General features: G+C 39.1%; 1 protein-coding gene across 1 annotated transcript in view; it reads right to left on the reverse strand.

The window, feature by feature from the left end:
* Nucleotides 1–20,140, reverse strand: part of adamts3 (ADAM metallopeptidase with thrombospondin type 1 motif, 3) — a 75,870-nt gene extending 55,730 nt beyond the window's left edge. The window contains exons 1-4 of the mRNA XM_058375020.1: nucleotides 19,758–20,140; nucleotides 19,035–19,056; nucleotides 15,460–15,860; nucleotides 3,379–3,535 (exon numbers count right to left, since the gene is read on the reverse strand). Of these exons, the coding sequence (XP_058231003.1) occupies nucleotides 3,379–3,535; nucleotides 15,460–15,860; nucleotides 19,035–19,056; nucleotides 19,758–19,814 (637 nt within the window). The 5' untranslated portion in view covers nucleotides 19,815–20,140. The remainder of the gene's footprint in view (nucleotides 1–3,378; nucleotides 3,536–15,459; nucleotides 15,861–19,034; nucleotides 19,057–19,757) is intronic.
* Between the last annotated feature and the right edge of the window lie 5,734 nt (nucleotides 20,141–25,874).

A 25,874-nucleotide genomic window follows, 5' to 3' on the forward strand; every position in this document is an offset into this window, starting at 1 on the left:
AATTATAAACCCGAAGCCAAAATAGAAAATAAAAAAGACGGTGTAACGTTTACAGATAAGGAGCTTAATGTCAGTGACCATCATCCCGGTCGGATTTGAGTCCTCCTTGTTCACAGTTCTCTCTCTCTCTCTTCCTACCGTTTCTAAATAATGTTCACCTGCTACTAATAAAAAGCATTGTTTGTTTTTGAGACTGTTTGGATTTTCTTTACTTGTCATCAGTTTGAATATTACTCGTTCTTCATTCTTGACAGCTCACCAAATTCCTCCCAGCTCGGCAGCCCTGGCTCAACCTAACACAGCTGTGTGACAAATATAAATCATTTCTTTTCTTTTTTTCTCCAGAGACCAAATCCGGATCTTCCCTTCCGAGGGTACTTTGGGGTTGAGAATAAATCCACTCGACCACTACAGCTGTATGCTTCGCTGGATGTACCAGACAAGAATTCTCAAGGGTTTTCTTGAACTATCCGCACTATTCCTCAAGCTCGCTGTTAATCTAACATCTTAAATTGCCCCCCTGCTAGAAGCTTTTAGTGGATGCAGCATGTTAATGTGCAGTGTCGTGTGTAGCTGATTCTATGCTGTCATTCTTGGTAATTGTTGCTCCTCCTTTTTAAGCACATCTACTCAAGGCATGACCAGTGAACTGTCCACAGGCCAGTCATGTTGAGACAAGATGAGACACTTATTCTGCCGCAAGGCTGTAATTTGCACAGAGATGGAGGTTCTGTGCATAAAAAGAAAATGATATCATTCGCAATCATGAGTTATATAGATATATCCAGATCTGTGTTTGTACAATGATTTGGACAGGAGCAGTGTCTGGTTGATTTATTATTATTTTCTCCTGCCTAATCATTGCATTGTGTTTATTGAAAGAAGAGATTAACATCTGAGAAAGCAACTAAGTGAAAAAGGCAGCATGAGACCAAAGTAGAAAAGGTGCTTATTATTTCTAAATAATACAGGATAAAAGGTATTGTTTTCACATACAGCTCGTAAGAAGGATGGAATAATTCAACTTTAGCCATTTTGCAGACATTTATTTATGTCGTACAACATACAGTTCAGGGTCCAGTGGTTATCTAAAGGTCCAGGGATCTGAGCTCGCAAATTTCCGATCACTAGCTCGGCACCTTAATCACTGACCCTCCCCTGCTCTTTGAAACGCATGCATTACTGAGGCTCATGCGCTGTCTACTGTCTACAGACCTGAATGAAAAGGGCTTCTGTTAATGACAGGAAGCTATGTGACTCATTCATCCTAAGGCATATCCTAAAAAACTCCGTAGAAATAATCTAATTTAAAATCCTCTCTAATGTTCTGTCTTAACCTTTCACCTCACAAAAGATTATGTCGTGCAGAAAAAAAAGCACTCCATCTTTTCACTAATGATTAATATAAGCCAAAAGTTGTCAGTTTTCATTATGCAAATTAAAAAAATGGCTGCTTATGGCATTCCTTCCTTTGTTAGGACGCTTTGGGGGTGTGCTTCTTTAAAGAACTTGAGGTCAAGAAAAGGCCCTGGCTTAACCTCCATGGAACATTCAAATAAATAACACACCTCTAAGAGCCTCTTTTTTTACTAGTCTGCTGACTAACTGTACTCAGCCAACACGCTACCAGGGGCTGTGGCCAAGTCAGTGTTGTAACACACTCAATGGACACATTCTCTACCACTGTCGACGGCTTCGACTTGTTCAAAAGAGGTCCTGTTGAAGTTTCTGTAGAATGTACAGTAGGCAGTGTAATGTATCTCACTGCCACCAATAGAGACACCTCCCTGACCATGACTTACTGGTCACAAATAACCCTAGAGGTATAATAAATAAATAAATAAATAAATAAATAAATAAATAAATAAATAAATAAATTAATCAATCAATCAATCAATCAATCAATCAATCAGCTTCTCAGGTTACTAGGATGGGGTCTTCTGCAAAGCCTGCAGATTTTCCCATGCTGGAGAACTAATTGTGAACTGATTTATATGGATCTGTAATGAGTTGAAGTATATCAGAAGTTGCTTGGTTAACAGAAAGATGAAGTTTCATACCCCTGCTAAAAGCATTTCATTGAGAACTCCTTGTCTGAATGGAGTGAAAATTTGGCTTCTTTACTGAATCCAAATAAAAAATGGATGAAGTGCTCCAGGCTGGTGGTCCTTAGTAAAGCCTAGGATGCACAATGGTTTGATGATGGTGGGAGTATACAAGGTTAGCAAGGTTGAGAGAAAGAACCCTGTTCTCAGACTGTAAAAAAGAACCAGAATTTCCAAGCAACCAGAACAGAGTGAGTAATCATTTCTCATTCCTGGATGCTTGCAACAATGGCACAATGGCACGCCACTGCTTTGCTATAGCAACCCCACCCACCAGACAAGCGTTTACCCCATAGTGAGCATAAAGGGGTGTAGAGTGCCAGTCCTGAGCTTCCCACCTGTTCAGCAGAATCATAAACCTTTTCACAGAAAGCTTTTTGAATGGGAAGTACTCTGATTGAGATGCGTCTAGTTTATTGTGCAAAAAGAGGTCAAACTAAGCATTTGATTGGCTATAACCTATAGAGTACTGGCCTACATACACAGAACGAATTATTCCTCAACGTTTTATTTAATGGTGGATAATTTATCGCTAATTATGCACAATAATGCTTTATATATAAGGGGTTATGATGAAGTGCTCATTTTTTGCCCTCAACACAAGTGCAGCTGCCACATCTGACATAATTGAATTGCCTTCCTGCACTCAAAATATAATGCTTTTAGATTGAGCAAGGCGGTTAATTATAGGCAATCTTGGGAGCCTGGCTGTATGCAGAAGAATTGTTTGCATGATTGAATAAAACACAAAGTTCCTGTAGAACAGACTGCTTGGCAGTGGGCCTGTAGCACTTATTGACTTGACCCAGGAAGGGGCATCCCAGGGGGTATTGCACATCTTGATTGTGCCTGATTGTGACAACGTGAGGTGAAATCCAGCCCTCAGTTTGAAGGACCCTGAGAGTGGTGAGAGTGGTGCCAAAATCTAAACATTATCAAGCTATAGATAAGAGCAGACAGTGGTTTTATTCATCGCTATATGGCAGCTAATTCCAGTCCTCTAATTTTAACTGTGACTATATTTCCTGTAATCGCACTGGGATGTCGCACTGTGTGTATCAACCCACTTGTGTCTGTTTTCACCACATGAAATTCCACTTCCTAGTTCAAAACCGTTACTACAGTAAAGTTAGCAACATTAAAATATATAAGCTACTCATCATAACCTCTTGCTTACTTAGTTCCATGTGGAACCTCCATTGTTTCTTACCTAAGCTTGTGTCAAGAAACAGAAAAAGAGAAGACATGGATTTGATCAAACTGAGACACGCACCAGGGTGTTCGTAGTCCACTGAGATGTCTGAGGGTGTTTGCAGCAGAGCGGATCTTCTATACACCACGTGCACTCGTCCGTTTTCCTCCTGCTGCTGCGTGCCACGCTCCAGAGGCTCAATGAAGTATTCATCAGAGTTGGTACGGATCATGCCAGCCTTTAGGGAACAAAAACAAAAACATGGCATTTAGCACTGCAACAGGGATGAGCTACATGCAGAAGTTTGGCCCTGTAATGCTGAGGATGAAGTTCTGGATAACAACATGAACTTTAGCATATTTTTAAACTTTTGTGTTTTTTCATGTATTCCCATGAAGCACTGTTTTATTTTACTAGACATAACAATGTCATAGTATCACATCTTAGCAACTGAGACAATTTGACTTGTTGTTATAAATACTCAGGACTGTTTCATCTTCACTTTTTTGTGAGCTACTTTTTTCCCCTCTCTCTTCCTTTCCAGCTTTTCTCACTTTTCCACCATATGGTCAGACTTTCAACAGGCACTCCCAAATTTCTGTCAGTGTTTCAGATTGTTTTTTTTTCTGCAATATATCACAAATATTACACATCATGCATCCTGTCTACAGTGTTCTTTTTTTGCAGAGGTAATAAAGTGAACAGGTTTTATTTTTGTCGTCCCTTTTACATGCTTCAGGCATCATAATTTACTGTTCATCGAACAAGCTGAATACTGATGTTTCATACATACTATGTCTGTAAATGTTGCTCTCAGGTGAGTATCTAAGTGTCATTGGGTGTGTTTCAAGTCAGGAGAGTGGGTATGTATGTGTCAATGTGTACATACTTGACGGTTTGTGTGTGTAAGAATGTGTGTGTACGCGCTGACCTCCTTGCACTTTTAAAGCAGCTCTTTTAGTCAGTGCCTCAAGCCCCAGAACCGGCCTCATGTACTCATGTACACAGTCCAGCCTCTCAGAGCTGAGCTCTGGAATGTGCTAGAAGACTAACTCTCTCTCTCTCTCTCTCTCTCTCAGATTCCAGCTTTCTCCTCATCAGAAGTCTGGCCTTCTTAGTGCTATCATGTGCACTTTTCAGAAACAGAGTGCAAAAGTTTTGGCATCTCTGGCGAGATGACATCATTTATTGATTTCAGTGCAAAGAAATAAACACATCCTTTGCACAAAGAATTTAAAATAAATGAATAAATAAATTCTTCTGCAAATCTCTTTTGCACCTGTTAATGGACTTTATATTTGATGGATCCAAATAATAATTGTGGCATATGCAAAAGTTTGGACACCTAGTCTCGAGTTCATCCATCCACAGGGTTATAGGGAACCTGGAGCCTCTCCCAGAGGACTCCCTGGGACAAAAGCCAGGGGATACACTGGATGGGATGCCAACCCATTACAGGACACAAACCTAAACACACACTCATTTTAAAGATGCCAACCAACCTACAATGTATATCTTTGGACTGAAGAAGGAAACCAGAGTACCTGGAGGACACATGGAGCATGGGGCAGATGTGGGAGTCAAACACCTCAACTCCAGAGGTGCAAAGCAAACATGTTAATCACTAAACCACCATGGACCCTAGTTGTAAAGCCTAACAAACTCGTTAGACCTTAATTGGGACTAGATAGGCTTGTTAGATTTGTTAAATCAAGAATTGGCATAGAAATAACAATTCTAGAGCATAATAAATTCTCTAATACAACAATCATAGGCTTTGATAACCAGCTGCCTAGGGACCTGAAGATGAATCTAGCTGATGGCTACAATCCAGGGAAAGGCTATAAATCAAAGGTTTTCCAGCTTACAATTTCTACTGTCTGAACTGTCAGTGAGAAATTGGAGGTAAGGTGAAGTGTGGAAGTCAACGAAGACCAAGAAAACGTTTATTTTTAGCTGTTCACATGCTAGGCAGAAAGGCAACACAAAACCCCAATTTGCAGGTAGGTCATGCAGGAAGGATTTGATGACACAATTGGTGGTGCAGCATTTTACTCAGCAGTGTTGCTTACACAGACAGGACCTGCATGGAAAAATCATCAGCAGGAAACCTTACCTGTGAAATGCCTAGAAATGGCAATAAACTAAACAAGATCTACATTTGCAAGCCGCATTTTGGAAACACGGTATTAGAAATGGACCTCTATGGTTAGGTAGGTTTGCAAGGAAACAAAACACCAGAGTGGACCTATTAAGCCATGTGACAGTGGCACAGGAAAAATTCCAGAATGGAAGAATGGAATCCAGTAAATATCAGCAAATCCTGAAATAAATGTGGCATAGTCAGTAAAGAAACTAAAGCTGAAAAGACTGGCTTCTACAGAAGAGGAATGAGCCGAAACATCTGAAAATCCACTATGAGAAACACAAAGCAGAGGCTTTTGGAATGGCCGTATTTTTAATGATGTACCGAGTCCCCTGACTTGAACATCGTTAAAAATATGTATGTATATCTTAAACATGCTGTACATGCAACACAGCCCAAGAATATTTCAGAAATAGAGGCGTTCTGCAAGACATAGTGGGTGATAATGCATTAAACATGAGTAGAAAAATCTACGCTGCCAAACGGGGTGTTAAGGAATCACTTTCTCTTCAAGATTTCGATTTGGAGTCTTTTATCGGTAGGTGATCAGAGTTCACTCAGAGCATGAGTGAAGATTGCCTGTTAACACTCTGATTGCGTTGTGTTACCGGGGAAGGCAAGGAAAGAGTGTATTCAAAGTATAAGAGAAAGAGAAATAATGTACAAGCAGAATCCTACACCTTTCTAATGGGCCTAATGCAAATACTGTCTGTTGCATAAAACATGGCAATGCTCAAAATGAAATATTTGCACACTTCAGATGCCTTCAATAACCTGGCAAGCATGAGATAGCTTTAGCCTTGACACTCAAAAGCTTTCTCTGAGCTTTAGCTGTATCCATATATCACAAATCCTGAGGTGTGAGGCCAGATTAACAAAAGGGCAACAGGCTTGTAGCTATCTCTGACATATCTACTTATGACATTTTGTAATTAATGTATGGTCATAAATGAAGGATGCCAAGCATAAGCTTCTGTTTGCAAGGATTTAAGGTAAATCTAAACAAAAATATTGGAGGATATAAGTGACAATGAAGTGCTTCTTCTTGCAATATTTACTGTATGTTCCAGCATAGATTATTACATCCATAACAATATTTGAAAAGGAATAATAATAAATTATCCCATATCCCTAACCCTAACCACAACACTGAAAAAAGTTACATTAGCAAATGTAAAGATCTTTGATATGGGGAAATTGTATTTGTAAATATTCCTTAATATGAGATTATATTTATATTCTCTTACTCATTTCAAGCTGTAAATATTCTTATTATATTTTCATATAATGTTCTAATAATAAACGCTTAAAAATGATCTGCTGTACAACTTAAAACTTATTTTGGATCATCATTATACTTTAATATTAAGTTGACTCTATCCAATATATTTTTCACTTGTGGTCATTTTTTGCAGTGTACAGTGCCTATACTATTTTTTTGAACAAGAGCAATGCCGAATAGATGAGCTGTACAACTGCTGACCTTTACATGTTCCGTAAGTAGATGGATAACAGCTTAGCCGCATCTGAGTACAACAGAACGGATGAAGGAAACTAAAGAAACAGTAACGTATTTTTGTGTACAAAGACACACACACACAAAAAAAACCCTTGTCAACAGATATTTGTATGGAAAGATGGTCAGCAAACCATCTTCTTAAATGTCAGGATTTAGAACTACTCATTGGCATTTATTATAATCCTAGGCGCATACTGTACACTAGCAAGGCTGTAGTTCAAACCGTGTCTTGCGCGTATCTATACTGTCCTTCTGTGCTATGGTTATGTATTATTAATATTATAAGAACAAAGAGCAGTGCATTATGGGAGTGTTCGAACTATGATCTCTGAATGTCAAACAATATCTCTGAATGGTGCTTACTTCGTACTTTCATTTAGAATTAACTGTGTTAATAAAAGACGTTAAGAGTCATTTGCCATCTATTCAGGAGTCTTTGTGGCACCAAACCAATTACAACCAGGACAGTCATTTTCACCACTGATGTAATAATACCTTGATCGTGTCTGCAGGTACAGTTTTGGAAAAGCAAATACTATAATTGATGTCTGGGTTCATTTTTAAATCTTTACAGACAACAGAGTTAGGAGTATATTTTGAGATGCACATACATTAACAGCCAAAAGTTTGGACACACTAGATTGTGCCATCCATTTTCTGAACCACTTATCCTACCAATCCTACCGAGCCAATCCCAGGGGACTTTTTAGAGATACCAATCAGCCTACAATTCATGTCTTTGGACTCCTTTGAAACCCCCGAAGCATGGGGAGAACATGCTAGCTCCATGCACACAGGGAAGAATTAGGATTCAATCCTCCAAACCCTAAAGATGCAAGGCCACCAAGCTAACCACTAAGCCACATTGAATTATGTTTTTTTTTTTTTTTTGCATCATTTTATATCAATTCCTGAAACAAAATATGTAATAGCTTCCTCAAATAAGTAGCATTAATTCAGGAGAATAAGTGAGGAGCTCAACCTATTTAGGAATTTTAAGAAAAGCCACCTGGGTGATGCTCCGTCATGAATCTCATCTCAAGTTGTACGAAGATTTTCTTGGCCACTGCATAACTTGGTGCAATTTCATAGTGTTAACGTTTTCATTATGATTCTAAAGCACTTTTATCAGCAGGTGTCTAGACATGTGACTCGTAGTGGACTGTGGATGAATGTGTCATGTGCTTTTGAAAAGTATTTTTCCTTTTATGCAAACCATTTTTGGTAGCTGACCTGGTGATGTAGGTTAAAATGAGTCGCTTTGTTGCTTAATAATTGAGTTCCTCTTGTGCACATACTCCCTTCTTAAAAAATCATGTACTAAAAATGATTTTTAGTACATTCGTATCTACAAGACCGCGAAAAAGAAACTAAATGCAATGCAAAACATTTGCAACCACTTCAAAACAGTGATGAGCTCAGAGCTACGCATGCCTAGCATACCATATACTAGCCAGAGAACACATGCTGCAAAAATGACTATAATACAAGCTATTGGCAGCAATGAAGACGTTAAATTTATAACACTGAGCACTTCCTTGTCTAAATAAAATGCATCACATCAATAATAAATTCACTGACAGGTATGTAACATCATGTGGATATCCCTGTTGTCAACTCAGGGGGTACAAAGATATGACCAATCCTCATGTAGCAGACAAAAGCAGGTGACTTGATAGAGCTTTACATTACTTAAATAGCAGCCTTAAAAAAGAGATCAAGAGTTCTGTGTTCCATCAGTTTAATATCCACAGCATTAGGGCTAGCCAAGCAGACAGCCATCCCTGGCCAAGACAAACATATGGGATTCAGCTGAAGGGGTCCAGTTTTCTAAGACAGCCCTCCAGTCTAAACTTTTAAGGAGCCGGTATGAACGTATTTTAAAAAAAGACGCTACCACCTTCGGAAAAAAGCGTGGATTCAGCCTGAGACACTGCTACCTTTCACCCTCTGCGTTTAAAGGCGTATTTAGTTTAGAAATATGTGCAAACCTTCGTCATCATTACCTGCCATTTTCATCCTTCCTTAAAAAAGGAACCTTAAGCAAAAAAAAAAAAAAAAAAATTACATAGACTAATTTCTTTCACCCAAGGGGAAAAAAGATGCAAAGTTGCCCATCCCCAAGGAGAAAAAAAAGAGCTTTCCTCTAAACAGGAAATTGCGGAAGTAATAGCAAATTATTATTTGTAGCAAAATAATAAAGTTTCCTTTAATCATGCATTAAACGACATGGTTCAAACACATTATTTCTTTTAAACAGGCTACTCAGAATCTCCCACATCCTAAGTGCTCAACCCCAAAAACAAACCTTTGCTCAGAAAACACATTTTATCTAAACAGCCCAATAACTATAATGAGTGAACATGACATGAGCTAACCTCATTTTAATTCCCATTTGTAAAGACAACATGAGAATCAAGTCTGGCTCCTTCATTTCTTTTTGTGCTGTCAAGAGGGGGGAAAAAACGAGCAAACATTTACCCAGTGATCTGAGTGGTGTCGAACCCTTACTGGTGAACTGAAAATAAAACTGAACTCTTCGGGTGAATAGGCCCCAATGTCCAGGGCAATGACAACAGAAAATGTGGGCTCTTCTCAAGTTTGGAAGGGTCATTTTCTGTGTAAACACATAAATATATCAATATAAGTAGCCAAAGTACACGGCTAGACCTACTTCGACTTGGTTTATGCTGAAGCTAAATTAAAGAAGTAACTTGCCACTGCATATCCTCAGGCATCTCCCTTCCTGGACCTCAAACCATATACCAAAACAGCTCAGGGGTCAGGCTTCTGCAACACGCAAGCTCCTTGGCTGAATCAACAGGCTACATCAGTAACTATTAGTGAATACGACTTTTGTGCCCGCTCGTACTTGGTTGGGGGAAGTAACTGGCTCCAGTTCGTTCCATCAAAGGAAACCTTTTTGCTACATCTCAACATTCTGTATATGTGAACTTAAAGAAACACAAAATATCCCATCAGATGTGCGGCAGCACGCTGACCCTAAGCAAAAATACTTACAAATTAGCCATGGTACTGAAAACTAGGAAAGAAATCAGCAACTTTGCAGCGTAATATCATCCTTCTCTTGAGTGTTTTGAAGTGCTGTATCAAAGCACAGGTGCCTCTCCGAAAACACAATGAGAACTTCCCACTGTAATAAATTCACATTTAGGAATTTATGTAGACGGAGCTGAGAAAAAGTAGAAGGGCACTGGCTCCTTACACGAGATAACAGTTAACATGAACTGCTGCACACATCCAAATTTGATTTAGATCGGTTATTCTTTTCGGGCTGCAGGTGCCAGGACAATCTCCTATGATCCAAAGTTTACCTGCTTTAGTCCTTGAAAAGAGCCATTGAGCTGAGCCAAAATTTGCAGAGGAAAATGTGTTCGCTCCAGATGGCTGGGTTTTAGAGTTCACTTTGGAACACCTTTACATAAAAAAAAACAAAAAAACTAGAAAGTTCACAAAGTTCATACACTGGTTAGAGTTGTAGATGCAAGTCAGGTGAAAAAAAAATATACTAACCAATGCACCGTAACCTTAGGTAGAGTACTTTTTCAAAAAAATAATGTATACCACCCAGCTCTCTGGAACTGATGCGTTAATGCCACATAGAGTGCTGGGTGGTGTACCATATTTATAGCTATGGTGGAAAAAATGCTTATTGCAGAGGTATGAAAAAATGTGTGATGATGCTAAAATACTTTCATACTAGTCATGTTTATCAATATTGAGCTAATGTAATTCATGTCAGAAACGACAAAAGTATGTGTGCTTAGCATGGATTTCTTGTCTATTTACTTTATTAAAAGTCATAGTGATTCTGTCGTATAGCTAATTTAATAGTAACAGTTTTGGAAAGCTTGTGTGAAAGCTTGTGTGTGCAAGCAAGAAGGAGCTGGCTGCAGGAAAAGGTCAGGTTTAAATAATGCAAAACACTGCCATGTTGTCTGTGGAAGTGAAGGACCAAGGCAGATGAAAAAGCCATCATTTGAAACCATCATCAATCAGACAGACAGGTTTAAAAGTTGTTGAACAGAATCAAACTGAGCCTATAACACCAAACACAAGATTTCACAATGGTTTGCTTCAGTTCTCTTACATGTGTAAACGTTACCATTAACTCCATTATATATAAACTCTATATATTACCATTGCCACTATCCATATGGAAGTACAAGCGTTATGATTCGGTCTGGTGTTTAGAAATGCTCTGGTTTCAAATAAGAATCTGCACACCAGAATATAATATTCAGTTTTTTCATTAACGATGCTTGGGAAAAAACGAGCAATGTTTCCGTGAGCAAATATGAAGAATATTTGAAAAGACAGACCGTAAAGACTTATTGAAAGTCGTATCTTTTTCAAGTACGATGCATTGGAAAATAAAATACCACCAATTACAAAAACGGCTTCAATAATGTAAAAAAAAAAATAAAAAATTAATAAATAGTGATATAGTAATTTGGTCCTATTGCGCATCACTACATCATCCCCATATTTTCCTTCGTTTCATTATCCATTCCTAAAACGTCTTTGAACCGTATCATAGTTCAACAGTAAAAACTGCGGCACGATTCTCTGGTGAAATAGCAGTTAGGTGTCAAATCGCAGCCAATCAACTGTAGTGCCATGCAGCAAAGATACAGAGAAAGTCTATTAATTTTATCCGCATTATTCTACTCCCGGCGGTCAGATTTAATGAGACGTTATTGAGATCAGAGGTTTTCTAATCAGCTCTGTTCTTCTGTTCTCACCATGCAGACACAGCTTACTGTTCTGTATTCAGACAAATATAATACAGTACATTACAATTCGAAATCTTTTCATTTGAGATGTATTGTCCAAGTAACAAAAGGACATTGCAAAAGTGGGCTAGTGAAGAACACAATTCAATGACTCATGCACTTGACCACATCCTGGACACGTAGTCTGACAGCAAGGAAAATTTGCTTTAAAACTTGCATAGTTTGACAAACACTGGTAACCCATGTATGAGCATTTTGCAGGTTGTCTAGCGTAACATAACATAACACAACAACTGCCAGTGCTATCTGTTTCTGGTCCACCTGATCCAGATGTACAGTAAATGTCCAATAGCCTGCTAAGCAGTGCTCCAACACCAAGTATGAGAACCAGAATAGTAACTTCATGTACCTGCAGATGCCCTCATTCTAACACAGCATTCTTTGTCTAACTTGAGAGGAATGCTAGGTATGACCTGGGCTAAGAAGCAAGAAGAGTTCAAAGGCCCTGTTGCATTGGCGCATGGATCTGAGGAACACCAACTGCTGCAGACATGTAAAAAGACATGGTGCTGAAGAGCACTGGCTCCACTCATTAGTAGCACTAAGTTCAGGACAAAAGGAGCGGTGTAGGGCCAAGAACTATGGCATGAGGCCAGCTGCCTGTGTGAAGCTCTGCCAGAAGCCCAGTGTTCAGATCAGACATTCTGCACCAGGCTAAGGAATATAAGTTTGACATCCATTTCCATAGAAATCACAGAGATGTCAATTAAGCATAACCACTGATGTTTATAAAGGTTTTTCAGTTTTCCACATGGATTTGTAATGTCTTTTACAAATAATTCAGGGTGACTGGACTTCATTGGTGCCTTAGACTAGTGCACTGAAATGCTGAAAATCACATCCCAAAGCAATGAGCATTTATTTTGAGTTGTTCCCCTTTTGCTGCTATAACAGCCTCCACTCTTCTGACAAAGTTTTTCACTTGGCTGTTGGTATTTGTGACAAATACAGCAGAGACTGGGCAGTGATGTCCAGTAAGAAGGCCTGGCATGACGCTGGTTTTCCAGTTCATCCCAAAGGTGTTCAGTAGGTTTGAGTTTGGGGCTCAGTGCAAGTCCATCAACCTTGGTACACCATGTCTTTATGGACTTCAAGTTGCACACAAGGGGTATTGTAACACTGGAATAGGTTTGGGCTAGGCTTCTTAGTTCCAGTGAAATTAAATTTCACTGCTTCAGCATATAAATACATTCAGGACGATTGTGTACGAGTTGGGTCAATATGGATTTTATGGTCACATCCTTTTGACCATACAGTGTACCACAGCCTTTATTACTGGACAAAAGTTTAACAAGATCTGCTTGAGCAAAATGTGATTAATGCATCAGGTAAATCCATTATGGCAAATTTGGGATCTTGCTTAGAAGGACCAGACATGATCATTCTGTAGATTCCTCCTTCCTTCCTGTATGGAAGGAATGTTCACAGGCCAGAGTCATGCTTATCTCATGTGAACAAGTCCACTCCTCCTTCTGACTTTCCTCCACAGGGGTTCAGGTCATTCCACTATGCTCCCACAGACTTCACAGGCCCAAGAACTGAGGCTACGCATAAAGACTTCCAGACCTGCAGCAGCTCTAATTAAGACCAGTGAAACACACACCTAGTAAAGACAGAGAGCCACTTAACTTCAAAGCCTGTCCACCAATGTTCAACAACATTGACAGGTTATTTGGGCATTAGAGGATTTTCTAGAAGAGTTGCATTTTCTGATAATTATATCTTGAGGCCAAAGAATGATTGTAATGGGATCTTGGGACTTTACTCAAAGCTGATCGATTGAAGATTATAGCAAACTCTTGCTCTTTACAGCTGCCAGAAACACTTGACAATGACACGTCATCCTACTGCTGGTAGGTTCATTTCATGTTGTAAATCTGCTCTAAAGAACCCAGAAAGGACAAACACATCATATTATGAACAACATACAAGATTTTTTAGAATACTAAAAAAAAATACTCCCAGAAAGGAGCTTGGGTATTTTAATCTTCAACCATCCTCATAATTTTTATTAAAAAAAAAACCCGTACACTTAGTCTTTTCAACTACCATTATGTGTTTCTTATAAAGGAAGTATGCTCTACAGAATTCAAAGTACATCGAAGGAAAGCACAGCTCCTTATAAATAGATATCCATTTTTATCCATTTTTTGTATGAGGGCAGAAGATCTCAAGGCCCATGGCAACAACTTTAACTCCAAATTAGAGACTTTGTCCTTGTCCTAAATATGCTTCAGTTACAGGTTAGAATTCAGCATATTTTCAGCATATGATTATGCTAATAACCAAAAAGAAAGAAAAAACCTAATCATTTTTACCAAGGGAGCCACTACTTCTTATTTGTCTATATTCAGAACACCCATGCTAACTTATTGCAAGGACTTTTTAAAATTGTCCTGAATTACTGGTCTCATGTATCGTCTCTGATAACTCCACACTTTTTCCTTCCTGTAAAACCCCTCGCAAAGGAAATGCACTCTTACCCCTGTGTTAGTTGAACCCCTAAGGATTGGAAGCCGCAGCTCATTTGTCAGCATCCTGGAGTGACCCGAGGTTCACTCAACTCTGCTATCAATTTGGACACTCGCCCAGGGCACCAGTATCTGTTGTGAGGGGGCTGCTGGGCTTGAAGTGCTGCACAATGGGAACCCTGTGTACTTTTTACATCAAGGATATTTATATAAGCTTCAGCTTAAACTTCAACTACAGTGGGGCAAGAGAGAGCAAGACTTTTTACTTTGGATGTCAGCATCCTTGTGGTCGATACGTCTTCCACATTTATGACCGATGTTTAATTGACAGCATGTGAGAAGCAAAGGCCACTGTCACTTTGGAGCTGGCAAAATGTCAGTTATTCATGATATCATCATATTACCACATAATCGCCAACTACTGATGGGAAACGAAGATGCACAATAATTGCCTTCCACTGTGCTAATCATTAGTGTCACTACGACAGTAAAAATGCTAATGTTTAAGCTCGGGAGGCCTGGAGCATGCCTGAGTGAGCGGAACACCATGCTGCCCCCACATGCGGGAAAAAAAAAGTTTACAAGGAGGATATATGTTGCGTAAAGAGGAAGTTAAGTCTGCAGGCTGTATATTTTGTGTTGGAGAGTGTGGCTAACAGGCAGGAAGTCTGAGCATGAGCTCTGCAATCCATAACAAATCATAAACCCTTAAACCCCTGCCTTATTATAGAGACATTTATTCTTTAATTGCTACAAATTGTCCTGTAGATAGAGTCAAATTCATAGAAAAGGTATATAGTTATGAGACTAAGCAAATTAAGGGTGGATCCACCTTTCAGGTTTGGCTATAAATAACATATATACCTTTTTTATAGTTTTGAATAGTCTTGCATTAAAAGTTCTTGAAAAATGTATTTTCTGCAAGCTTTCTTTCTTCTAATGTTTGCAGTCGTTTATTTGTGAGCTTGGACTATAACATTAGCACGTGTTCACAAAGTAAGTTTATTAGAGTCAAATTAGTTTGGGGTAAAAATTGTTGCTCAGAGTAGCATTGCATAAATTATTTCACAATATATGACAAGAATTACAAATATACAGATACTGAAAATAATTGTAAGGCTACGTTAAGAAAGCAGAGACCATATGTACATACAAATTAATTCTGAGTGGTAGCTCGGGGTCAGAACATTTTTTTGTGAGAACACTTACCAGACCATCACAGTTGTTAATAGCAACTGATGCTCCAGGCACGTCGGTGATGTCCCCAATAAAATTGCAGTCCGTCTTAAGCAACTCTCTCCTCAGAATCCTGTCTGTGTGCGTGTCATTCTCTGTGCCATTGCCAGGCACCAAAATCTCGTCGTGCCACTCTACCATGGCGCCAGGTGCCACTAGCCTTCTGTTGGGCCAGAGCCGCAGGTGAAACTCCTTGCCAAAAGCAGTGACATTGAAGAAGAGTTTCTCACCTGCTGGCTCAGTGGCATAGGGCACGTTGCGCTTGACACGCTGCTTGTGATTTGCTGAGAGGAGGTGTGACAAGAAGTGGCCGCCTGAGTCAGTGCTGATAGGAGTGACCAGGCCATACTCCTTCAGTCGGCTCTTCAAGAAGTCTGATGAGATAGCAGAGAGACAGAGTGAGAGAAAGCAAGAGAGAGAGAGAGAGCACATCAGGTCAGTAGCCAGACCTTCTATAGAGATATCATCAATCATTAAAAAGGTCACTGCTTGGTTAAGACCAAGGAGAAAGGAGAAATCGCTCAAACTTTTTAGAAATGACTCTAACCAGGCACTTCTAACAGGAAAAAGACACGTACATAATAACCTAGTAGGCTGTCCGTAATTATACAATTCATCTGCACTCGCCGTGCTGCTTCATTTATACGGCAATATTCCATAGGATACTCGTTTGTGGCTCACTTAATAAGCAAAGTATGTTTAGCATGCTCAGTCTAATTCTGGAAAGTAATTTTCCACCACACTTGGCCTGCACCATGTATAAACAATGGCTTGAATACAGGTAAGCATCTGAAATTAGTAAAAAGCTGTCAGAGTGCCTTGTAATTTGCCTGTGGTACCTTTACAGATGTGGGATATAAAAGCAGATGTTATTGTCTAGAACACTATGTCTGTTTGACAAAATTGCATCCTGCTTGCATGGCCTGGTTTCAGGTGCATTTACAACAAAACATAATAAAGGTAGAAGTGTCTATGTTTTATGTTTTTGGGTGTTTATATAACTTTCAAGGCATCTGATTAAAACAACGACGTCAAACAGCTAAGTTACAAATTAAAGGAAAATGTAAGGTGTTGGGCCACCATGAGCCAACAGAACTGATTCGAAACACCTTGGCATAAATTTTGCAAATCTCTGAAGCTGTAATGGATAGATGAGTACTATTCCTTTAAGAGATATTCCCTCAAAAGATGTTTTGGTAGAATAAGCATGAAAGAGAATATCATTGTTTCGAATATTGTGATATGAAACACTTGCTGGTCATATCACATATATTGCACTATTCCTGTTTAATATTCTTTACCAGCGCTACCACTGTTAACACACTAGGCAGAAGCACCAGAGGGAGTAGAATTATACATGATAAAGTTTGCTAGTGGGAACCTAAATGCCTCAAAGCATACTTATTTGTGCAGTTAAGGTAATCAGAAGGAAAGGTTATGGCACACGAGTCAAACAGAAGGTCTGCTGGACAAGCCCGCAGCCTAGCTTCTGCCTAGAAGCTTTTTCTTCGTGTCAGTATGACTTTGGGTCAAAACAGCCTTGTGAATCGTGTTCAGGGATCTGTGTCGTATTGTGGCTTTAGTGTATCATGCCTAGAGTAGAGCATTATCTAACACATCATTCAGAAATCTTGCACATTGAGCTTTGTTGACTTTGAAGGCCATAGCATATGAGTTCCATCATTTGCCTACTCTTCAAACTATCCTGTAAACCCCCGTGCCCTGTGGATAGGGAGGAGTCATCCTGGAAAAACCACTCCTATTAGGATGGAAATGTTTCGTCATAGGATAAAAGTAATTAGGATAATTCTGTACTGATTTGAAGTGGACCAATACTAACCCATGAAATTCTCCAGAGCAATCTTTTTTTATTCCTTTTAATTCATCATTCATCTGTACTTCCTGTCAAACTTCCTGTCAAACTCTGTCGATGTCTCTGACTATTTCCTAGTCCAAAGGCATGGATATGTACTCGTACGTTGAGCAACCTTGACTGTGCATAACTATCCTGTTGTCTTTACATGCAGTATTGTCTAAGATGTCATAAAACTGAACAAAGAGTTTTTCCCAGAGGCCATAAAGGGAATTTCTGCCTGTTTTGAGGTGTCCGTGTTCAACATCGAATTTATTTGTCATGTCACACAATGGTAGTGGTTAATGGCTCATATGTATATTGTCACTCCGGGACTTTTTCATAAATATTTTTCCTCCGAGTCTACTATGTTGAAATCTTATAAATATATTGTGGCAGTTGTATACAGTGTTTTACTCTCAAAAAAGCTTTAGTTTTGCTGTCTGTTTTATCTCTGTACCAGTGTTATTGTGGAGAGGCCCAGCAGGGGGCCAACACCCCTCCCCTTTCCCATCATCCTGCTAAACACAGCCTCACAATACTCTACACACAGAAACCAAACAGCGTCTTAACTAATCTTATAACCGACTCGCAGCGATAAAGTAAATAATTTGTTTATACTGATTGAAAATGTCTGATAAGTCAATTTCCATTCCTCCGGAGGAACAGAACAACAGTGTACCGTAGGAAAAAGGGTAAAAGTCTACAAAAAATGTTTTGAGTAACAGTCATTGGCAGATACTGGAACTGCTATAAGAGCCATGTCAATAAAGCTCAGTGAAGTTGACTGTAACAGTTTAACTGAGTTGTAACTCTATCTCCCTATGTGCTTGAGATTGAGTACGGTGTGCAACCTTTCCACAATAAACAAAAAGATGTCTCATAAAGGAGTTATTTATTGGCTAATTATGTGACAAGTGTATATAATGTTTTTCAAACCTATAAAGCAGTCTCGCGTTTGTTCTTGCGCAACAAAGATAAACAGGCTCAGTATTATTCCACTTATGTCTAGATGGTAAATATTATTGTGGAAATGTGTTAAAGTCTTCTCCGTGAACAGTTAGAACTGCTATAAGTCCACGTTATTTTATTGTCTTGATAATGTATTTGATGCGTCTGGCCGGACTGAGCTAAACCGAGCTCCAACTTGAAGTACTTCTAAAATTCTTGAAATGTCCCAAGTTAGTCTACTAATATTATATGTTAGCTTTTCTTCCATTCTGGTTATTTGGTTGTAATCCATTAATTCATGAATGCACCAAAACAGATCATCATACAGAGTCTAATAAACTTATATCCTACTTATGTGTAAAAATACACCAAATCTTCATTTTTATCATTTAACACCCCTAAAAAATAACTAAAAGAAACAGCATCCTAGTAACTTTTCCCAAAAGAGCTTAACATATTCAGTGTTATATTTGAGTATATTCCAACTGGAAAATGTAGTCCCTTCACAACTTTTCTCACTTCGGCCCACTTTGGCCTTCCCACTTGGCATGAAATAAACCCATTTATGCTTCACTTTTTCCTCAAGTGTTACCTGAGAGCGATTAACATTTGCTCCTTAATCTTCAACTGCTCCTCTAAAACAGTGTCGCTGTTCACATAACCGGTCGAACGCCAATTTACAACACATCCGGCAGGGCAGATTTCTAAAATGTGGATAGATAGGATCAAAAATGCTGTGCCTTACCTTCTTTATTCATTTCGCCAGCCTGAAACAAAGAAGAAAGTGATCAAAAATGCATGGATATATAGCGACAATGTCTACATTTTCAGCTCAAGCTTGGAAAAGTGTGGCAAAAAAAAAAATATTGGGTTAGGATGTTGAACTTAGACGTTTTTAATAATATGTTGACTGACTTTTACACTTTATACACATATATCCTGAATAAAAAAGGGTATAAACTAGTGCGCTGGTAGTGCTATACTCAAGTACACCTTTGGTAACTTTCAATCTTTGACATAGATTTACATTTTTAAAAAAAAAAATAATAATGATTATTTATCCAAAATCAAAATGTAAACTTTTCCATCAGGTTAAAGGTACGAAAAGGTGGACCCTTGAGGATAAGACCACAGCAATGAGGAAATGAATGAAATGAGTTAATAGAGACTTAATGGTTTGGCACATATGTAGGATATTAAAATGAAATTCACCTGATCCATGTCCACTTCACGGGTTTTATACCATATAGTCGTGGAAATGTTTACATTTCTATCGTACCGGCGATATTGTCTAACCTTAAAATATCGTGATATTACCGTTAAGTCCTTTACGCCACACTCAGGCTGCTGTCAGGCTACAAACGTGGCTCCTGCCATTCTTACAGCTTCCCGAACTTTTTATTTATTTATATGTTTATTTATTTCTCATCAAAGTTTCTTTTAGATCCAGAAAACTAGTAGGACTTACCAAAGTGGCTGAGGTCAAAGCTACTACAATGAGTAACCTGAGTGACAGCGCGTCCATCACGGGTCGGCTTCAACTTTCAGTCTGAAGAAAAAATTAAAAAGTTCTTCCAAAAAATAATAACAATAATAATAAAAAAGAAAAGAAATCCAACTACAAACTACCACTTGGCCACAAAACGATCAAGCCAACATAAAAAAAAAGTAGGGATGGTTGCGTCAGTCGAAAGTTTGTAGCACTCGGGTCTGGGTTTGTTTAGTTTTTGTTACTTTTCAGAACAACTGAAAATGCCCATGAGCTGTAAGTCCGAGCCTTGTGCTGGCTGGACAGAGCCGCGTGTGTGTGATCGTGTGCGCGCGCGCGTGTGTATATGTGTGTGTGTGTGTGTGTGTGTGTGAGAGAGAGAGAGAGAGAGAGAGAGGCGGCTCGCGCGACCTGGCTAATAAACTCCAGAGCAGCCGGGCCGTGACGTCACTGGCTGTCCATTAGTAGCGAGAAGCGCGCGATGAGAGGAGGAGGAGGAGGAGGAGGAGGTTGTGATGGTGGTGGTGGTGGAGGAGGACTATGGAAAGAAAACACATGGTAGTACTTTTGCCAAAGTGAACTGTGAAGACTCACAGTTTGTCGTCTTCCTCTGTTCGAAAACTCGAGTGCTGTTAATGCATCACGTTGTGTATTATCAGGTCATTTGCATGCCTGCCAGAAACAAACAAACAAACAAACAAAACTTTCACACACAGAGTTTCTACTATACACTGCAGTTAGGACAATGACTGGCTTCTCTTTTATGTGTAACTCAACCTGAATTTCTAAACTTATAGACAATAGGAAGACTATGATTAGATCTAAGGGAATGACAGTCATATAATTCTGATGCAAAAGCAAAAACAATACTGTTATGCAAGTTTTCAATGAGAAATCATTCTGGCCCTGTTCACATCTGGTATTAACATCTGTCCCGGGTGATCCTTTTGTAATTAGACAGCACTAAATACAGGTGTGAGAGGGGTCGAATGCAGCTCAAAGTCGCATTGTGATCTATGTTCAGAGCTGGTCTGGGACGCACATGGACGTCTGATCGACTGCATCGTTACCGGAAACTACGTAATCATGGAGAGACTGAAATTCACACTGATATGATAATAAACCCCTGCTATACACAGGTCATAGCTCTGAGCAACCCATAGATGATAACTCTCCGCTATCCACCGATAATAACTCTCCACCGCACTTCTAATGTACACCCAAAGTATTCTCCAAGGTCAACATCAGGAATGAAAGCAGCTGCTTTTCACAACAACTCGTACGTACATGTACGTAAAATAGGATTCACGATCGGTCTCTGCGTCAACACCTCAGGCAAAAGTCACTCACAGCATTTGAAGAACCAGAGCCTTATCCTGCTATTTTCACTAGAATGCTCACTGAACTATAATCACTGACTACTTCAGTCAGTTGCCTGTTTGTGGGGAAAATATTATCCTTAGGTCGGGCCAAATTAGCAAAGTGTAAAGGCGGCAGTGGAAGAACAGGGGCAGCGTGCCGTCAACCAGTTTCAAGATAACAGATAGCACCTGAGTGGCCTCTGTGGAGAGAAATGGTCAGACCCTCTTGATGTTGTAAAGGAAAAAGCTGCATTACTGAGGCAGATTAGTATTATGAGGAGACAATAATAATTGCTTGTCCAGAACTACCCCCCAAGGTATCATAAACCAGTTAAATGATGCTTGAAATGTTGCATGGAGGACAGTGGGAATATTATAATGATCATAATAGGCACTTTATAAATAATCTTAAGATGTTTTTTTGAATGACTTGAGTACCATTTCTGTTTGCTCTCATGTTTATAGGAGAGGTTTTGCTTAGAGGTCAGAAATATGTGGGGGTTTGTTTTGCATCTGAAGATAATTATTTCTAATCCCTCTGCACATACGAACAAAACAAATGCTGTTTGCCAAAAGTCAAAGCTTTGTTTTCATAGCTTTCGATTTCTTATCTCAGAGGAAAAGGCAGAATGAATGAATGAATGAATAAATAAATAAATAAATAAATAAATAACAATTAATGCACATAAATATGATAGTAATTTGCTGTTGTATTACAGGAAAAAGAAAAGTGTTTACATTAAAAAATTACATACTATAATGAAGAAGAAATTATATTTAAACATGCAAATTTGTTTTTTTGTTTATAAACAAATTTAACCTTTCAACCATATTATGAAATTAAATCAGATTTTATATTGGCCTGTCATTTATTATATCTATTTAGATCTAGCACCTATACAGCAGGATGATACACTGATCAGGCATAACATTATGACCACCTGCCTAATATTGTGTTGGTTGCTGCCAAAAAAAACCCTGACCCGTCATGCACTAGAACCTGCATTAACTTCTTCAGCAATGTGAGCAACAGTAGCTCATTTGTTGGACTGGATCACACAGGCCAGCTTTCGCTCAGCGTCTGCAACAATGAGCCTTGGCTGCCCATGACCCTGTTACTGGTTCACTACTGTTCCTGCCTTTGACCACTTTTGATAGATACTGACCACTGCAGACCGGGAACACCCCACAAGAGCTGCAGTTTTGGAGATGCTCTGATCCAGTTGTCTAGCCATGACAATTTGGCCCTTCATCAAACTCGCTCAAATCTTTACACTTGTCCATTTTTTCCTGCATCTAACTTTGAGGACAAAATGTTCATTTACTGCCTAATATATCCCACCCACTAACAGGTGCCATGATGAGGAGATAATCAGTGTTATTCACTTCACCTCTCAGTGCTCATAATGTTATGCCTGATCGGTGAATTTGCCAGTTCATGATCATGTTATTTCACTTTCTTTTCATGACATATTTGCGGTGGGGATTGATGGTGTAATTGGGGATTGATGAGAAGCCAGAAAGCATTGTTACTGCATGAAAAACACCATATTAGAATCGATATTAATTATATCAATATTAACCTCGTGTAAATATTACAACTATATCAATCTATGCAAAGCTTCTACAGCAGCTGGAAACATTGGCCAAAGTGTTGGTACAGAAAATTAATAAACATCTCCACCAATTTAGATGAAAAAAATATAGAAGAAAGAGAAACATCCTGCGAAACTATCATGCTTTGTGATAAGTATAAAAATACACATGGTTCTGGGTCAGAGATATCAAGAGAAAAAGATTTAAATGACTTTGAAAAGTGGGTTCTTTATTAGGGCACAGATTGCAGGAGTACTGTACCATATAAGGCGGCTGAGAATGTCAGAGCTGGACAAGATCAGAGTTTCCCTAAGATCTATCCATAGACAAAGACTATATAGAGATTATATTATAGAAGCCATGTTACAAAGAGGAATGCACTAATGAGATGCAACTTGTTTACAAGGAGAAAAGCGAGTCACATTTTTTTTGCTTTGACATGTTAGACAGCACTCTCCATCACTAGCATCAAAAACACCAAACTGAGCGAATGTCATTTGGAAGACTGACGTTCATCCCTGCAGTACAGTTCCAGAGACGACACCAAGGTCATTTGAAGCTGCTACAGAAGCCTGAGCAAACTAAGACATATTCTTTTCCCCCATTACTGGCTATTAAGGTTTTTCAGGAGATTTGTTTCTTGAACAATCCCACAGTTGAAAACAAACAAGAGATTTTAGTCTTTTAAAGAGATTTTATATACACTTATACCTGGGAACCTACTTGCCATCAGTGAGGAGGATCCTTAAAACCAATAATAACAAAGATATAATGGATTTTTAAACAAATAGATAGCAAGAAAATGAAAAGATATGGGAACTGCGGTAAATATACATTAACTGCAAAATAGTGAATAGAAATGCCTTTAAAATGCAAATAAAACACAATTTACTTAATCCTGTCAACTTAAACTGTAAGAGCAGAGTAGTCACAATTTAAAAAAACTTTTTTTTTTGTTTGCTTTTTTAATGGCTTTTAGTTTGTTGATATAGAAGAAATACTGTCCTGTGTCTTCTGGGATTCTTACTGACACACAAATACACAGTGCAGGAAACACAGCACAGTAGTGGACCATTTTTGCCCAGTACTGGACGATCTTCTCGATCTTGTCTCTGGCTGCTCTCCAAGAAGTTAGTCGTTGTTTTGCCTGAAATGCAGGGATGAAATTCCAGCCACATTGTTAATGTTTATTCAAAAGAGGGCACTTGGGGGTCCTGAGAATCTGTCTCCCCTTAGGTCAGAGTGAGCCTTAAGGTTTTATGGAGGGGTAAAACTGAATGTCAGCACCTCCTTTGTTTCCTGTCGGTGAGTCCTTCTAAATGCACCCCTCCTACCCTTTTGGTAATAGACATTTATTTAACACAGCTGTAAAATGAGCGACAAAAGGATGACGTATCTGTGACGACGGTGACGTCGAGAACAACATCATTGTTACTCAGTGCATTTTAAGCTGGATTTGTGTAGATTAGATTTATTTGGATTTGTGTGGTATACATTGTTCAGAATGTTTAAAGAAGGGAAATCTCTAGAGTTTATTTGTATATGATGTTCAAATATCTTAAAAGTCACAAAACCAGACCTCACCTCATTGACAATTTGTTAACCGCCTGACCTCGTGGACAACAGTACGGCCATTTATGGATGCAAAACAGTTAGATAAATGTCATGTTTCTCATTTGGAAACACTCGTATTATTGTTTCAGAACAAAGAAACAAGGGCAACAATAGCAACCAAAGGCATGCCAAAATCACAATGGCGTATCTTGCTGGTAGCGTGACCCGTCCACCCTGAGGCTGAATGTGTTTGTCTATAGGAGAAAAGAGGTACAGCATTAAAAATCTTTCGAGGAACATTGGAACATTGTGAAAGGAAGAGGAGTAACAAGGCTTGACATAACCGAACACGTCATTGTCTGCTTGGTTTTACCCAGACTCCTTAGAACTTGACAACTCACAGTGTTACTGAAGAAGAAGAAACTTTCATTTTTACACAGAAAGAGTTTCACAATTGAAGGAGACTGCTTTTATTGCATCTGCTCTGCTAATTGTCATGTAAGGAATTTTACTAACGGGACCCTGGAGAGTCTGCGGGAACACTATTTTCATGACATGTTTGGAATGTGACCAAAGCCAGAACCACTCATCCACTAATGTGGTAACAAGACATGCTTTTTAGCCACCCAGGAACTCATTTGGTGCTCTCGAAATGTCAAAGGGAGACTAGGGTCACGTATTCTTCTTTTTTGTTTTGTATGGGCCAAAGGAAACAGTAAAGTGAAATAAGGGGAAAAAACATGACCTACTTAAATGGAATTCCACTGGACACAAGCCACAAGCCTGTATTTTAACAAATATAGGTCACAGTTTCTACCAATCTGCTACATTCTACAACTGTCATAATTAACAGTATGTGGTGCGAGCTGACATTACTTTTCCTCTATTTCACAATTTTCCAGCAATGTTTTGGCTCTTGTGAGACGTGTGTGGGTGGACGTGAATGCGTGTGTGAAAAAGAGCATGTACACCACAAAAAAATGGGGCAATACAACTTTTAGTGCCAGAAGACCATTTTTCGGGATGTGGTGTGCACTCTTAAAGTGATGCACACTCTTGTAATACAATGTCAGTGCAGGAAAAATACAACAGGGGTTTTCATTTGTTATTAATTTGTAACATCGTTTCCCACGATCTAACCACTGTGGCCCAGTTTCAATTCTCATACTGGTTGCACAAGCCAGTGCACTCTCAGTGCCGGTCTCAAGCATGGGTAAAAACCTTTGCCCAATCATATATGCAGATCATCAGTTGTGGTGACTCCTAATGTGAGCAGCTGAAAGAAGAACAAGAACATTATAGTTAATTATATGTATGCAGCATGGTGGCACAGCAGGCAGCACTGCCACATCTCAAAGCACCAGAGAGCTCAGGTTACTCTCTGTGTAAAGATTCGCATGTTCTACCTGTGGGTTTCCTGTGGGTTCTCCAGTTTCCTCCAGTGTCCAGAAAAAACATGTAGTTACATAGTCTGGATCTGCTATTAGTTGTGAATGTGATGGACTGGTGTCCGGGGTGAATTCTTCCACCTTGTGCCCAACGTTGCCAGGACCTCAGATCCGTTGCATCCCTAACCAAGATGAGC

Source organism: Hemibagrus wyckioides, linkage group LG22 (genome assembly GCF_019097595.1).
Source record: "Hemibagrus wyckioides isolate EC202008001 linkage group LG22, SWU_Hwy_1.0, whole genome shotgun sequence".
Classification (NCBI taxonomy): domain Eukaryota; kingdom Metazoa; phylum Chordata; class Actinopteri; order Siluriformes; family Bagridae; genus Hemibagrus; species Hemibagrus wyckioides.